This window comes from Balaenoptera ricei, chromosome 5, assembly GCF_028023285.1.
Source record: "Balaenoptera ricei isolate mBalRic1 chromosome 5, mBalRic1.hap2, whole genome shotgun sequence".
Classification (NCBI taxonomy): Eukaryota; Metazoa; Chordata; class Mammalia; order Artiodactyla; family Balaenopteridae; genus Balaenoptera; species Balaenoptera ricei.
The window spans coordinates 35,691,233-35,709,759 of NC_082643.1; the positions used below are offsets into that span (position 1 = coordinate 35,691,233).

At 35.0% G+C, this 18,527-nt stretch overlaps 1 protein-coding gene across 3 annotated transcripts in view; it reads right to left on the bottom strand.

Moving 5' to 3' along the window:
• Window positions 1–18,527, bottom strand: part of FBXW7 (F-box and WD repeat domain containing 7) — a 204,772-nt gene that overhangs the window by 75,254 nt on the left and 110,991 nt on the right. For 2 of the 3 annotated variants that reach the window (XM_059922617.1, XM_059922616.1), the window contains one exon: window positions 13,886–14,458. In XM_059922617.1, the coding sequence (XP_059778600.1) occupies window positions 13,886–14,389 (504 nt within the window). In that variant the 5' untranslated portion in view covers window positions 14,390–14,458. Of the gene's footprint in view, window positions 1–13,885; window positions 14,459–15,111; window positions 15,162–18,527 lie in introns of all 3 variants that reach the window. The other variant, XM_059922615.1, reaches the window with a different exon arrangement.

The following is an 18,527-nucleotide window of genomic DNA, read 5'->3' on the forward strand; positions in this document are numbered from 1 at the left end:
CAACAGAGAAGAAACAACATTTCTCAATTAAAACTAAACAGTATTAAATTTAAGGAAATTTTCAAAGAAGAAACAAAAATAATAGTGTCATGACTACAAATTAGGTAGGTATTTAGAACACAACTAATCCATATTCTCTAATTGTATTTTCCTTTCTCTGTATTCTACTTCTATAATTCATCCAACTTGGTTTTTCTCTTTATCATAATTTATAGATGACAGACATTCATTACAGCAACCAAAGCAATGAAATACATGAAAACTGTATTCCCCAGAAGAGAGGTCAAAGATGGGATTGAGATTTTAGGACAAGAGTCAGTGTAAAAAAGTAGACTCAGAGGAGATTTGATTATTATTTTTTATTACATAAAATTGATTATTACTGTCCAAATAAAGTTGGTGAAACACTAATTTCAAAATGGATCTAAGTTTATCACAGGTTTTAAAAATATGTATTTACTGTTTATATATTGGAGTTTTGTAGGGGGAAGGTGGGGACTGGTATATGAGCAAGATCTAAATTATACTCCTAGCTCTGTCATTCACGTCCCATAACTTTAAGCAAATAATATTTCCGAGTTAAAACTTCAGAAACCACAGAAAGATCTGAAGTTCTTGTACTTGGTATCAAGATCAATCCTCCAAATGTCAAGGTAGTAAGTTGACTACAGCCTGGAAACTCTACAAATGACCCCTCAAAGTACCACTTAGGCATCAGTAAATCACTAGAAACAGACAGGATATAAACAAAGAAAATTTAAACAAATTTGCCCAATATTAACCCATATAGATATGTGGAATATATTCAAATAGTCACCTAGAAAGGTTCTATAATTACTTCTAAAAATTCTGCCACTGTTCAAAAATGTTACAACTCCTCATTTTCATTTCTTTACAGCCTCCCAACACTAATTCCTATCCTATAGGTCTCAGCCTAGCTTTCATTTCCTCACTGAAGATATCACTGATTTAATTATTTGAATGTGGATACATATGTGTTGAGAACTACAAAAGTGGGAGGGACAATGAAAAAGCTGGAAAACAGAATTTTAATACAAAATAATCTTAGTAAACAAGAACTTGGGGACTTCCCTGGTGGCACAGTGGTTAGGAATCTGCCTGCTAATGCAGGGGACACGGGTTCGAGCCCTGGTCGGGAAAGATCCCACATGCCGTGGAGCAACTAAGCCTGTGCACCACAACTACTGAGCCTGCACTCTAGAGCCCGCGAGCCACAACTACTGAAGCCCACGCACCTGAAGCCCATGCTCCACAACAAAAGACACCGCCATGAGAAGCCCACGCACTGCAATGAAGAGCAGCCCCCGCTTGCCACAACTAAAGAAAGCCCAAGCGTAGCAACGAAGATCCAACACAGCCAAAAATAAATAAATAAATAAATTTATTTTTTAAAAAAACCAAACAAACAAGAACTTGGTAAAGGAGCCAAAATGTGAACTCAGTGAGGATGGAGGCATGATGGCAAATAACAATAGAAAATCTAATAGGGACAAATTTAAAGTCTTGTACTTAGGTTCAAAAACCTATAAACATTCACATTAAGTGGAACAGGATTAAACTAGACTGTGTTTATAAAAATACATAAGATTTTGTTTTCTGAAAACTGAATTCAATTTTTAAGCATTTTCTACATGCAAAGTACAAAGTCCTGTAAGACACAGCAGAATCTTAGAGAATCTACAATCTGATGAATCAATCATCTAGAGAATCAACAATCTAAATATATATAAATTAAAAAAAAAAAAGCTGACTACAACTATCACAATATAAGTTAAAAACAAAGACCTAATGGAGATACAGAATTTTGCTCGGAGTTCTGCGAAATATTCATAAAGGAGGTAAGATTTGAAATGGATCTTAAAAAGAAGGACAGAAATTTGAAAGAGGCTACAGAGGGAAGAAGACATTTAAAAGAGAAGGAAAAAGCTTAAGCAAAGGTATCAAAGTAGTCTGAATTCCTCTGTTCTCAGAAATGTCAAATAAACTGCTGCTGCTGAGGTAGAGGGTAGGGCAGAAACAAGCTGAAGGAAATAAGATCAGGAGCAAGGCAAGGGTGTCTTCTCTCACTAGTGCTTTTCGACATCATACTGGGAGACCGAGCAAATGCAGTAAGACAAGAAAAGGAAATAAGGAACATGCAGATTAGGAAGGAAGACATAAAACTTTCTTTATTCACATATGACATGATCATCTATGAAGAAAATCAGAAATGATCAACAACAAGAAAAAAACTACTGGAACTAATAAGTGATCATAGCAAGGAATCACTTTCCTATATACCAGCAATAAACAAATAAATTTGAAATTAAAAATGCATTACCCTTTACATTAGCACCCCCCAAAATGAAATACTTAGTCATAAATCTAACAAAACATGTCCAAGGTCTCTATGAGGAAAACTGTAACTCTGATGAAAGATACCAAAGAACTAACTAAATGGAGAGATAGTCCATGATCTTAGATAGGAAGACTCATTATCAAGATGCCAGTTTTTCACAACCTGATGTATAGATTCAATGCAATCCCAATCAAAATCCCAGCAAGTTATTTTGTGGATATTGATAAGCTGATTCTAAAGTTTATATAGAGAAGCAAAAGACCCAGAATAGCCAATTCAATATTGAAAGAAAACAACAAAGTCAGAGGCAGAGGACTGACTAATCAAGACAGTGCGGTACTAGTAGAAGAATAGACAAATCAATCAAAGGGACAAAATGTCCTCATTTTCCTTTCCAAACTTGCTTTCTTGATAATGCACAAGCATTTCTCCACAGTAAGTAGGTCTTAAAACTTGTAATAACGAGCTTATCATCATTTATATTCACCTCTTATCATGTTGGAAGGAATCCTTCACTGATCACAAGAGCAAAGATGCATGTTTCAACTGGGGAAGAAGAAACCCAGTAAGCAAATGAATAAGAAAAAATATGCAAGGGCAACACTGGATAATCCCTGCCTTGCTTATGATCATGTCACCAATGGAGACAATAAGGATGATAAAAATGACACATATGTTTGTACAGCTTTTTAACATTTGCAAAGCATTTCACATTCATCATGTCATTTCAACTCCACACAACCCTTTGCAATAAGGTCAGGTATCCTATTCCTGTTTAATGATGAAGAAACTGAGGCTCAAGGAGGTTAATGGATGAGAGAGAGCAGATAAGCCTTCTTACCTCCTATTCTTTTCAGCACACAAGTCTGTCTAATATTACCTGCCTAACCTATACACCAGGGTTGTGATTCAACAGAGGAAAGCTATCCAACAATGACTTCCACGGGTCATGCTGGGGAAAGACGTTGTGGATACAAAAAAAAAAAGTAACAAAATAAAGAGCCCAGAAACAGACCTACATTACATTATAAATATAATCAACTGACTGATCTTTGACAAAGGAGCCAAGGCAATACAATGGGACAAAGATAGTCTATTCAACAAATGGTACTGGAACAACTGGACATGCACATGCAAAAACTAACTCAAAATAGATCATAGACCTAAATGTAAAACCCAAAACCATAAAACTCCTAGAAAATAACATAGAAGAAAACCTAGATGACATTAGATATGCTGAAGACTTTCTAAATACAACACTAAAGGTACAATCTATGAAAGAAATAATTGATAACTGGACTTCATTAAAAACTGCTCTGTGAAAAACGATGTCAAGAGAACGAGAAGACAAGCCACTGATTAGGAGAAAATACTTGTAAGAAACAATAGGATAGAGGCCTGTTATCCAAAATATATAAAGAACTCTTAAAACTAAACAATAAGAAAACAAACAACCTGATAAAAAAACAGGCAAAAGATCTGTACAGACACCTCACTGAAGAAGATATACAAATGGCAAGTAAACATATGAAAAGATGTTGAATATCCTATGTCATTAGGGAATTTCAAATTAAAACAACAATGAAGTACTACTACATGCTTATTAGAGTGGCCAAAATCCAAAACACTGACAACATCAAATGCTGGCAACAGGAACTCTCATTCATTGCTGGTGGGAATGCTGAATGGTACAGCCACTCTGGAAGAGTCTGGCAATTTCTTACAAAATTAAACATACTCTTACCATACTATCCAGCAATCATGCTCATTGGTATTTACCCAAAGGAGATGAAAACTTCTGCCTACACAAAAACCTGCACATGGATGTTAGAAGCAGCAGAAATGTGAAACAGTATATACACTGACCCTAGCTATGCAAAATATGTATCTGTGTGGTTAAGGACTGGCGAGTCATATGTAAAAATTTATTCACTAATTATAGTGACAAATTATTAGGTATATGGGTGCCTTACACATGATAAGTACTCTTAGGCAAGATAAGAAATCAAAGGGCTTGAATAGGAGGGAGATAGGAAAACAAATTTAATATAATATGAAATGAGTCATAATAAATATAGCATGGGAGTAGAGATTAAGATAGGGAAACTCTTGGGGGGGGGGGCGGATAAAAACAGATACTAGCTGGTTTTATGGGTTATTTTACTGTCCCCCTCCTCCCAAAATTACTGTTTCATTGAATTTTCAAATTTTAACAAAGTGCAACTTTGACCCAGAATGAGATCTAGGTTCAAATTCCTAGCTCCACTACTTACCACATGACTGACCAATGACGAATTACTTAACTTCTCTTCACTTGTTTCTCACCTCTAATATGGAGATAAAACTCAGAACCAACATAACAGGACTGTTGAGATTAAATGAGGTTATATATGGAGAGCATTTAGCAGTGTCCTAGCACACAGTAAATAGTGTTCAATAAGTGGTTTATTAGTAGTAGTAGCATTGTTATCAGTGCAGCTTGCCATTGCACTGATGAGGTTCAGAGTAAGAACAGGGAATAGTCTGGCTCTGCTACACCTGAGCAGCACCTCCATTGACTATAGCATACAACACTTCAAGATCAATTTGTCCAGAGATGGGCAACCAGGATGGTGATCCTAGAAAACATGTTGAAGGCATTAAGTCTGGAGAGAAGATTATGGATGAATATGACAGCAGTCTTCTCCTATAAGAAAGGCTGTTACTGCTCTACATGGAAGAGGAAGGACCAAAGAAAGGTAATAGATGTCCACATAAAGAACTGTCTAAAAATACAATGCTACTCCACACTGTAGCATTCCCTAGTGATGACTTCATTTTCAAGCCCAAGTCTCTTGATAAAGCTACTGGGCACAGGTTTGGACTTGGTGATCTCAAAGGTCCCCTTCGGATTCTATCTCAGGAGACTTAAAACTAGGATGGAAAACCTAAGCAGTTTAAATATATTAATCAGTTTGAAGAAATGAAGCGTTGGGAACAGGGGAGGGGAGGAAAAGCACTGGTGACTTCCTGGTCAAGCACTGCAGAATTATATTTTAAAAGATGGATTCTGAAATTGCTCACAGGATGTTTAAATGAAAGATATTCATGTTTCAGGGACAGCCAAAAGTGCTGCCAAGGCTACTCTAAGTAACTCTGAAGAAACCATATATTAAATAAATGTCTTAAAAACAAAGAAAGATACCACCATGCTAACTACTACTCCTCTAATAATGTGGTAAGGTGACCTTAGAGAATTGCCAGCATGGCACCTGAGTCCTAGAGGTGAAGAATTGGTTATTCAAAGAACTCTTAAAGATTTCATTGCTTTTTTCCCACTATATTCAGCTGCATTTTCATGAAGAGATCATTATATAATGCCCTTCCTTGTGAAAGATGTCTTTTTATCCAGTCTTCCACTGGAGCATTATACATTATGGAAGTTATCTAAAAAGACTAAGTAAGTAGAATAAGAACTGGTTTCTAGTAGATACAGTTTTTTTCCCTAATAAATAATAGTAATATATGACTGTTATAACAAGCTTGGGAAATTCTGAAAAATATATAAGAAAAAACAGAAATAACCACATTCAGAGATAATTTCTAACATTTGGTTTAATTCTTTCTGATCTTTTCCCATGCATATATATAGATTATTGTATGTTTATTTCATAGTTAGGATCATATTATATACATAGTTTTGAGTTCTATATTTTTAGTAAATGTTATATTTTTAAGGTTTTCCTGTTATTAAATTTCCTTTAAAAATATGACTTTTAATGACTGTATGAGTTACCTGCAATTGATTTCTGCATCTTAGCAACATAGTTCTTAAACTAGGGCTTTAACTTCTCCTCAGGGGAGTCAACTGCTAATTGTTATTATAATGTTCCTCAATGTAACTATCTTTATAATGAATATCTGAGTTTTAAACTAAACCTAAATGGCATGCTTATTTATAATTTATAGTCTTGGGTACATCTTAAGAGGTGAAATGAGAATTGCTCACATTGCAATCTGTGAAACTTCAGTTCTCAACCTGAATCAGCACTAGAGACAAATACATCAAATTTCTACTGTTCAAAAAATAAAAGAATTAAATGTCAACTCAAGACAAAACTTACCGCAAGAGTCACAAAGTAACACCAAATGAACTGTAACATAGAGAACCAACAATGGGTTCAAGGAATTGAATTTTCTAATTCTAGGAAGGTGTAAAGATAGAGATGGAATTTGGCCTGGAATTTGAAGAATCTGGCTAGAGTTTATTAAAAGCAAGGGGAGAAATGGAGATGTAATCAGGTAGAAAAAAATTGGTAAGATTGTGAAAAACTTCAAATGTCCACCTATGGATTTGGCTTCATCAGTGGGAAATGGAGCACCAGATACTTAAAATTAAGGTCTGATCCATACAGAACAAAAATTCATTTTTAAAATTTCATCCAATAATTGATACTGGCAACACATTGTCAAGGACATGGCATTATAGCCTGGTGCAAATAGAAACATTAAGCAAAGATGCTCTTAAGATTTTTAAACATGACTCTTCAATTTTTATCTTACAAGTGCCTGGGGGTAAGAAAAAGGAAGATCAAGTGTTCATATGTGTTAAACTCTTCAGCAAACCTACAGACTTAGACGATAAGAAAAAGTCAAACCATTTTTTCACCAAATGAACAGAAGACTAGGATATTAAGAGACTAGAAAATCTAAAGAGGAAAATTAAAAACTGGTAGGAAGAAATACATACAGTAGTAGTTTTAGCTTTCAGTGGACCACTCAGGTGACAATGCCCAAGAGACAGGTAGAAATGCAGGACTGAGAGCTGGGTGAATGATGGGCCCTTGAGACTTAATTTTGGAGTTACCTACCAAAGTAAAAACAGAACCCCTTTATCCTTTTCATACCCTCCTCCTTATCACCAACAAAAACAACATTAATAAACATCAGTTCATTTTAATTATATACATATGAAACAATCTGCCTCAGGAACATTTTGAGTATAACTATTTGTGGTATTTGTGGACACTTCAGAGAAGGTTATCATCTGCATAAAGTACAAATCAATGGAACACTATTAAAAAATTTTTTAAATTCTCCATTCTGTGGGAAAATTTGTTTTGGTCTATAATTAAAATCCATAATTAATTAATTATTTTCAGTGAACAGGATAACAGATTTAAACATGACCAACACTGAGAGCTGTTATGGTTTAAAATAACGTTAATAAGTATTTTTAAAACTGCACTAACAGGCATTAATTAGAAATTGACCATAAACTAAAGTTCATTTTGGCATCCAGTTGTAAAATTCACAAAGCATTTAAGTATACAGATGTTTTAGAAGAAGAAAATTTAGAGAAACTGACAAATTCTAATAGAAGGAAATGATGCCTACCTATCAACTAGGAAGATCTGTGAAAAGCATCCCCTTGGAAGTCTGTTCTATTCTTATTTTTATTAGCGATCAGCCCAGCTTATTATAGTACGCTCCCACTCCTCCTGAGCATCCTTTTAAGAGTATTTATCTATTTCTCTATTAATAGCTTTTTCCACTAGAGGGTGATACTATGACTGAACACTAAAGGTCATAAAAAGTATATAGACTGATATCTTCTGTGGGGAATGAAGTGTGTTCTGTGAGATTAGAGATGAAGGATAAGAGACAGACAAAATGAGGTCGCAGGCTTACATCTGCAAACTACTTGCGTGTCCCAGGTACTACCCTACTTGCTTGACATAAATTATTTTACTCAATCCTTACAAAAACCCTGTGAAGTAGGTATTATAGTCTTATTTTACAGATAAGGAAACAGTTCAATGAGATTACATATTTATGGCCATATAATGAGTGGCAAAATCAGAATTCAAGTTCAAGTCTGAAAAGCTCTTTTCACTCTACTAAGTTAGGGGAAACCCATCTCCTCCAGTCTGTCCCCTTCCCTCCGCTTCCACCCTCTCCACATGTTTAAAATTGGGTTAAACTGGGCTGAGTGAATGTTTCCAGTCTGTCCTCCTTCACAAATGCAGGAGGCATGGCTATTTGTTGGGCTATGTTTCCTAGTGGATGTTATTCAAGATGACTGCTCTCTGGACCTCTCTCCACCTAACAGAATTTAAATTTTGGTTCTTTGTCTTACAAGAACAAGACAAGGCCAGGGACTTTGTGACATGGCCATCGTTCTCTAGAACTCTACCTAAATAAAGTAGAATTTAGAACCCTATTTGATTTCAGTTGTTACCCACATTGTCCTACAAAGTTTGCCAGTAGGTCTGGCTCAAGGGAGTAGCTGAAAGATGCTGGACTAGAAACAAAACTGTAATTTTGATCCCCTGACTGGTTAGTGATCCTTGTCCCTAGTTCCTCTATTGTTTAGAATCTAGAGACAAGAAAGTCTCAGGCCTCTTATACACTAACATACTGCTTCTCTGAATATATACATATTTTTACTAAACACTTATTTCTTATTTGAGGGAAAAAGGATTTTAAAAAAAACTGCTTAGGGACTTCCCTGGCAGTCCAGTGGTTAAGACTCTGCGCTTCCACGGCAGGGGGTGCGGGTTTGATCCCTGGTTGGGGAACTAAGATCCCACGTGCCGTGAGGCCCAGCTTAAAAAAAAAAAAGCTTAGTTACTAGGAGAAATCTAACAATCAGGATGGCAAAAAAGATATATTAATTTGAGGTAAGGAATGAAGTTATGTGAGAACAAATAAAAGGCACTATGATAGACATGGAAGAAGCAGAAATCGGTGCTCAAACATGGTTCTCTTCATGAAAAGATCAGGAGGATACAAGATCTGGCCTGACGGTAATCTCATTTGTTTTTCATTTTAGTAGAAAATGAGTTGATACTCTACATTAAACATGGAAAAGAAGTCTTTAGTATGGGCTGGGCATCTCTTCAGGGAACAAGATTTAAAAAAAAAAAATATATATATATATATATATATATATATATATATATATAAGACTGTTGACACAGGGAGTTAAAACTGAAGAGATGGGCATTCCCCTACCCGGGGAAGCAAGTTGAATTTCGAATCTGCAGGCAGACTAACCAAACTTACAGAAACAGCTGGCACACAACCACTAATTAAGAAGCACATCTGATGGAATCCAGAGAGAACTGATATCTGTTATCCAGTCTCAAATTTCATTGTCACTTCTTCCTGTTATAACTTTAGCCTTGAGCCCTCATAACTTCAGTACTTGTTAAATATCACAAAGAAAAGCATTTAACTAAGCAATCTGTACTTTCTAAAGGATAGCTCTGTTGATTTCAAATGTGATATGGTATTAGAAAACCACCATACTACAGAGCCTAGAACCTAGAGACTTATAATTCTGCTAAAAATCTTGTTTAGTAATGTTTGCTAAACTCTACCATAGGGGGCAGCATAGCGCATGGAAAGAAAGGGTTTTTCTGAAATTAGGCAGATCTGTCTTAAAATCTCTTGCCACTTACAGTGAAATTTTGGGGTGTTGGCCTCTCTGCAAGCTCTGCTTACTTAAGTTTGTTTGCAAGTTCATAGGAACTTGCAAACAGTGTGGACTTAATAAGCACCAATTCTTGACTGCCACTGTCCTTAACTCTTAAGATTAAGAAAGTCTGCAATTTCTAATTTATATTATTGCCATAGGCGCCCATTAGAATAAATCTTTGGTGACTAGGGGGAAAAAAGATTGTCCTATGAGTTTTGATAGTTTCCAATATGCTTTCAAAGAAAGGACCAATACAATGAAGGACCAAAAATGGTTTTTCTCATTAATATCATATTTGCATATATAGCATGTTCAGGAATGCCAAATAAGTCTAGCGGTCCAAAGGGTATGTTTAAGAAACTACCCAAAAACAAACAAACAAAAAACATTTGAAAGGTATGCTGGGTAAGACTGCAGAAGGCTAATCCCATATTAACATTAAAAAATGGGATTTTAAAAATAATTATTATACCTCTACTCTTCTCAAAAGTTATAGTTTAAGAGGATTTAAAAGAAATTGTGGCTTAGGGTAATACCTGTAGAAGTGTCTTATGTTTATAATAATCAAGAGTTTAAAGTGTCTTATGTTTATAATAATCAATAATTTAGAGCTGCTCCAAAATAAAGTAATTTTGAAACAGTGAGAGCTTTCCCCCTGTTTACTGTAGTTAAAAGATTTATACACATGGGTGACTGACATTTTCTTTTGAAGTAACACAGTACTAGGTGATTTTTTAAAATGTTGTTGAAAAAATAAAATGTTGTTGGGAATGATCCTGAAGAAGCGTTTCAAGAATGAACAAAAAGGAAAACGAGCCAATCTCAGATTGACATACTACTTTTTAGAAGGGCATCTCTGCCTTGGCAATCAAATAGTTTTATATTCTTCTTGCCGTATTTATTAAGGCAAATGACCTCAAGATAAATAGCATATCAAAAGTGCGTTTTACACACACACACACACACACACACACACACACTCACATAAACACATGAATACATCTAGCTCTGCTGCTGTTAGTACTCAGTCCACTCCTGTGGCCTTGTATGTATAACACAATAATTGTATTCACAACTGAAGAGTCACTAGGGGAAACAGACTTAAATTCAGTATGTTTGTTTTTAAGGAGGTAGCTAATGTGTATAAGACATATCTAAAAGTTCTGTTTATGGTTTCATCTTGAAGGGAAGGGAAATATAAAGCACCCATCAAATCTGTATACTGGAAATTTTCCTACTGAACACTATGATGATTTCTCCTTTAGGGAAATGATATATTTTGTCTAGCTGGCTTTCTAGTTTTTAATTTAAAATGCAGCAGAATTCATTGATAGCTTTGCATTGTTCTGAAAGGCTTAGTTTTGATTAAACTTCTTTCTTAAATAAGATAATGCAATTAAATACTAAATCCCTATTCCTACAACTGAATCCTCAAGAAAAAACAGGAGAGATATAATTTTCCTCTTTTGAGATAGGAACCTTGAGGGAGAGAAATCAAGAGATCAGGTATATGAGCTGGGCGAATTGCACTAAAAAAGGTTTGAGCTTTGCCATTGGTTGTGTTAGAGCCATCTGGCTGAGATCCAAAGCACCACTTGAACACCTTGAGACAGGGATGGTAAAAGGAATGAAAACCACCACTTGAAGTCACTTCCTTCTTAGATCAAACCAATTAAATAAAATCTAAAGTTGCAGACAGGCTAGGGAAATTAGGGATAAACATGTTTTAGAAAGAGTTTAAGGTTCACAAGCCGAAGCAAAACTGATACAGCAATGCAACTATTAAACCGAGTGTCTAAGCTATTTTATTGCAGGTCAAGTTAAGAGGATGATGTTAAATCTGTTTGTGTGTTGTTTATGGGCTAAATAAATGATTCACTGTAAAATTTAAAAGTAAGCAAATAAGATGATAAACTACCTCAGCCATTATTTATTTTAATGTCTGTAAAATAAGTAAGATATTATTTGAGTTAAAATGCTCCTTTCCAAAGAATTGTTTAACTCACAGTCTACTCTACATGGATATTCATGATTTTTATCTAATTTTTAAATGATAAAGAACCAGAAAGCATGCAAAGATAAAGATCTATGAGCGAAGAAGCCTGAAGGGAAAAAAAGGATAGAAGTTATGCTACATACCTCATTCATTCTGAGTATAATTCTTTTTACTTTCTCTCCTCTTTATATAGACCATTACTTAGCAACACTGCCTGAAATATTGATTAAGATAAATTCTAACTCCAGTGAAATGCACATGATGTCCTTATTGAATTTCCTTTTCAATAGCACCAAAATACAGAGAAAATAAAATTCAATGCAGAAGAGAAGTCAGCACTTAGATGACTGAGGAGCTAGTGAACAAGACCAAGGTATGTAAAGAAAACTCTCATTTCCAACTTTGGGTGGGGTGTGTGTGTGTGTGTATGTTCATTTTCTTTACATCTTAATTTTTTTTTTATTATGGAAAACTTTAAACATACTTGGAAAACTACACAGAATACCCACGAACCCCCGTGTCCCTATAACCCGGCTTCAACAATTAGCAACTCATGGCCAATCTGTACCCTCCTTCCTATTCTCCCCTTCGGTATTATTCTGAAGCAAAGCCCAGACACTATATCATTTCATTTTGACTGTAATTTGATGGGGGAAAGGGAATACAATAGAAAGACTAGGTAGTGAGAAATGCTTCCTCTTTCTCTCCACAATCCCTGCCCCTTGTTATGACCGCAATTTTAAGTGATATTTCCAGGAATGTTTTGAGGAAAGAAGCCCACATGCCACCCCACAGAATTAGCACTGGCAATTCCATATTTACTCAAACACTTCCCGCTTCCACTTCAGACAGCAGCTCCCTGCCTATCCAGCAAGGACAATTCTGGGAAGCAATGACAGTGTGTGATAGTGACAGTGTATCCAGTCCTTAACTCCGGCACAGCCTCCAAGGACTGTATAAAATGGAATTGTCTCTCAGCACTAGATTAGTCCCCAAGTCCCTGAATTGATAGGATCCCTCTAGTTTAGACAAGAGTCTAACTGTCCACCTTTTAAAACATGGCTATGGCTAGTTCCATGGGCTACCACCAGCTAAGTGAGATAAGGAGGCAGATCCAACAGAGCCGTCTCCCAGGAGCAAAGGGAAAGGAAAACTGCAAGCAAGGGAAGTAGTGGCAGTAACTTGAGTGAAAGTTGGGAATCTAAGTGTATCTTCATATCACCTCCTACTTCTCACCAGTCAAATACCAACCAAAATGGTGTGGTTATCCTATACTTAATATTCAAATTACCTGGAGAAGCACATGGAGTGTTCCACTAAAATGGAATCAGGAAAAAAAACCCAATTCCTCTGGGGTTCCTAAATGTTTTAATTTTAATAAAATAACTAGAAGAAAACAAGCAGTGAAGATAGCACCATACATTTTTGTTGTTTTATAATGTAGGAAAAATGTTTCATAATCTTAAATATGTCAGTGTCTAGTATTTTAACTTTTAAAAATACCTACTCAGATTTCCCCAACAACCAAATACTAACATTCAAACTGTAATTTTACCTTGTTTACATAACAAAGAGAAAACTATTTACAAAGGATATATCTTATTCATCATAATAAGAAAACTAATTATGAGGTAACTTCCAGTAACTAGTGCCTTGGAGTAACACCTGTGAATACACAGCCCACCAGACCAGCTGCACTTGGTAAATAAGAAAAGAGCCTTCACTACTTGATCTACACAAACCATGTTTCACTCCAACCCTCTCCACTACACGCAACCTACTAACCCCTGTCCCAGGGACAAAATTGATAATGAAATTTGATATTAATGATTTTTCATAGTAATAGGATCAAATACCCTCTCTCCATGTGTAATAACATTGTCCCATTATCAGTATTTCTATTTCTAATACTTTCTAATACCTTCTGTAAAACAAAAATTAGTTCATTTTATTACTACACATCTGAAGATTAATTTTGCAATACTACAAAGGCTGTGAGGAAAGTTTCATTACAATTAATACGGATATGTAAAATTTCTCAGGTGAAGAGCAGACTAAATGTACTCACTTTTGTTGTCTTTGTATAGAACGGGGAGGAGAGTTGGTGAACAGGCAGGTCCACGATACTACTAGAGTTTGTGACACTGTTACTGTGTGTATGTTCATCTTCCCTGCTGCTGTCATCAGACTGATCAAAATCATCACTCTCCTGGTCCATTTCCTCTTCCTCTTCATCCTCCTCGTCTTGTTCACCAGCATGTTCTTCATCTTCCTCTTGTTCCTCCTGGTTTCCCGAGGAGTCCTCATCTACTGAAATAAACCGGTTATTGTTTTCTTCCAATTGTCCTTGCTGGGAATCACTTTGGTCTCCAGGTCTAGGTTCTGCTCCAACGACTTCCCCATTCCTTGCAGTGTGCTCCTCCTCTTGTTGTCTTAGCTGCTGCTGCTGCTGTTCCTCCTCCACCACGCGATTCATCTGCTCCTCATCTGCCTGGCTTGAGGAAGGGTTACCTCTCAGAGAGCCTCCAGTTCGTCGTCTTTTGCTGCCCACAGAGAGCAGTTCCTGATTCATTTCCAAAAGCCAGCTTGCTACTTCTTGGACCTTGGCTAGACTATCAGAAGATGCAAAGGTTTTCACATTCTGTAGAGAAAAATGGGGGGAGGGAAAAAAGGTTTGTACAATCTACATTTTCTTCTACTTTTATGTTATATGTCTATATTCCAAATTTCATTAAAGACTGTAAAAAGTATTTGATGCCATGGAGACATTAAGATGTTCTTTTGGAGTCAGTATAGAAAGTTTAAATTATAAAAGTATGAGACTTTATAAAGACATACACAAAAATCATATGTTTACTACAGCTTTATTTTAATCTCCTTTTAAAAATAATTTTAGAACAAAGGTTTATAGTTTATTGCTTTGACCAATAAAACATAATCTAACCAATAAAACATTTTTAAATTTTAGATCAGTAGCTCATAAACTATACCCTTTGTCAAACTTCCACAAAATGTTAAGAAGTGTATCACAAAAAAACCTATTCAATGCTCAGTTAAGTTCAGGAAATGCTGAGATAAACCAAGATTAAAAGGCTTTTTTTTGAACTTTAGGAATTTCCCAAACTTTTCTGATCACAGAACCTTGCCTTTAGACACAGTTTTCTGACAGTTACCAAATATAATCACTATGATTTTCATTTTTCATAATGAATATAAATCAACTAGACATCAAATAAATAAAAAATTTTATTTCAAAAAAAGAAAAGAAAAGAAAAAACGTTCGTAAGTTCATACCCTCTGACCCAGTCACTCCACTTCTGGCAATCTATCCTAAGGAAGTAATCCTAAAACAGAAAAAAAAATGATGCAGAGGATGCTCACTGAAGCTTTATCCACAAAAACAAAAAATAAAAATAAATGTAAATGTAAATTAAAATAATCAAAACCCAAATGTTCAAGACAAAGGAACTCATGAGATGGGATATATTTAAACATAATGTTTAAACATAATGTTCATAAAAAACATAATGTTCATAAAAAAAATTTGTGAAAACATGGACGTTTTCACAAAATGAGGGACATTATATGATCATAGAATGATTTTTAAACTGCACTAGACTGAAGACAATATTTCAAAATACAAACTGCATTTAGGCAGTGGTATGATAGGTGTTTTAATTCATTTTTTTACCGTATTTCTCAAATTTTATGCATCAAGCATGTTTACTTTTATGTTTTTAACAGTGACTCTAAAATTTGATCTGATATAGAATCTTTTCATAACGTTCCTTCTTTAATTTCATCTTTTGCAGATATCTATATGGACATGTTTGAGGTTATGGAAAATAATGCCAACACATTACACAAGTTTATATAAAATTCCTTTTAAAAATACCTTTAAGGTTTATGAGATAAGGAAATACAATATCCATTTTCTATCATGCCCTAAGAGTAACTACATTATATCACAATGATCTTTAAATAAAACAGCCTTATCCACCTCTCCAACCCTTGCCACTAGATGGTCACTCCCCCAAAGGTCCACAGTTCTCACGGCAAACTTTAAGATGGGGTCAAGAAAGTCCAAAAGATAGTTTTTAAATAGCAGTATTTTATTTTCTCTTCTATAATCAACAATTTCTAAGAAATAAGCTACAGTGTGGGGGGAAAAATTCTTAAATTCTAATTACACTAGAAGTATAAATGTAGAAAGAGATGAGTTCTAAAGATGGACACCTGAGACCCTCCAACATTCTAAAAGAAAAGAAGTAGCCAGCAAAGGTGACTAAGTGGGAAAACCAAGAATGAGAGGTACCCGTAAAGCCAAGTTAAGAAAGCATATCCAGCAGGAGAAAGTAAATGATGACAACTACCGCCAAGAGATCAAGTAGGATGGAGACAAAGAACTGATCGACCACTGGATCCAGTAACATGGAAGTCACTAGTAATAGGAGCAGTTTTCGTTAGTTGAAGTCTGATAAAAGTAGATTTAAGAGACTGGGAAAAGAGAATAGAGATGGTGGGTATGGAAGAGTTTGGAGTTTGATGCAAAAGGGAACAAAAGAAAGGGAGTAGTAATTGGTAGGGAAAACAGGGTCAAGAGAAGATTTTTTATTCTTTAAGACTAGAGAACTAGCAGCATATCTGTACACTGACAAGAATGATCCAGCACAAAACAAAAAAGTTGATAATGTAAGCAAGAGAGAGAAGAAATAGTGAAGTGATATCCTTAAGTAATTAAGAAGGGGATGATGAGAAAGCGTTCAAAGGTTAGAAAAGGGGATAGTTAGAAAAGGGGATACTACATTTTTGGTAATAGATGGAAAAGCAGAATAGTATTATATAAATACTTTACTTCTTTTTAGCATATTTCTCAATGTGGGAACGGTTGGAAGTAGGTAGAGTTTTATAGTGGTCAGAGTCTTTGGAAGTTCCCTGCTCATTCCTTCAATTATTTTTTCCTTTTCTTTGTAAAATAGGAAGAAGCAAGGTTATCAGCTGAGAGTGATGTTACAAATTTGAAGAGAAAGATATGAAATAGCCCTCTAGGGAAAGAGGGAAGGGAACCTTCTTTCACGCAAGAGATTTTGATGATCAAATGTAATCAATAAACTATGATGTAATATATATTAAATGTGGCTTTTAAAAGTCAAGTGGTTCTAACAAATAACCAACAAGAACCTACTGTATAGCACAGAGAACTCTGCCAAATATTCTGTAAAAACCTAAATGGGAAAAGAACTTGAAAAAGAATAGATACATGTATAACTGAATCACTTTGCTGTACACCTGAAACTAAAACAACATCGTTAATCAACTATACTCCAGTGTAAAATAAAAATTAAAAATAAAATGTTATTATGCTTTTGAAGAAAAAAATAAAAATAAAAGTCAAGTGGTTCTTATTTACAACTCAGGCAAGCACTAGACAAACTTTATCTTTGAGGTAGCAGGTAGGGTTCCTTAGAAAAAGGAATATATATATCCATTATTTTCAGAAGATAAACTACAGAAAATAAAGGTCATCAGAATCTTGCTGGCTAGTATATGTCAAAGACAAACTGAAAATATCACAGGAAATCAGGTTAAAAATAACATGCTGAAAAACAGTGACCTACACAAATGAAAAAATACACACACACACACACACACACACACACACACACACACACAGTACCCCTGTATATATAAAAGTAAATCTGCTATACACAGGATTTCTTCAAGGCTAGAATCAAAATCTTGCTTTAGTAACTGTATCTAAAGTCTAGCTCTTGTAACACTAACAAGAACGTTTTTTCACTTGGATGTTTATTCACAGAATGGCATGAAATCAGGGACACTGCCTGGGATAATGCAGGCCCCAAGAAAATTGCCCTTTGTGTACCCAACCTAACAGGCATATTTTTACAAGACTGAAACAGGTTAAATGACATATTAAGAGCAACTTACCAAGTAAAAAAATGAGAGAACAAAGATCATAAAACAAAGCATAAAGAATGTGTGTAAAGGGAGGAGACTGTTGGTAAGCAGCCAGCCTATCAACAAATAGAAAGTTTATAACTCTGGCATTTCAAAAACAGTACCAGTACTGGTCACTGAAGAACACTTCTGTTACCAATTATGAATAATAAAAATACAAATCACTGTCATTGTAGAACTTTAGTGTAATACTGAGGAGAACAGAGAAGAAATGTCTTAAGCCAATAAAGATAACTGACTCTTATATTTACATTGTGGCATGTAAATAGCTTTCAAAGTAATACAGATTCTTAAAGATAGACCTGGTCAATAATGGAAAATCCAAGTAGAAGAATCAGATATAAAGCACAGCCAATAAAAAATAAAAAATATTCAATGACACAACTGAAATTGTCAAATTACAGGAATTCCAGAATATTTGAAGAGGTTGAAAATATCTAACTGATAGACTTACATAAAAATTGGATTTCTCTGACTCATTTTGGGAGTGGAAAATAGTAATAAATATATAGAAACTAAGAGGAAAATTTCATTTTCTGTTGGTATTAATTTAAAAAACAGTATTTTTAGAAAATTTGTTCTTTCTAATAATCTATTAAATAAGCTAATGACTTAATTAAAATAACAAATATTTATCCAATAATTAATAGGAAATCAGAATCAACTACTAAACACTTTTAAGGGGGAAAAAAACATTCAAAAATTAGTTTACACAGGGGGCGAGGGGCTGT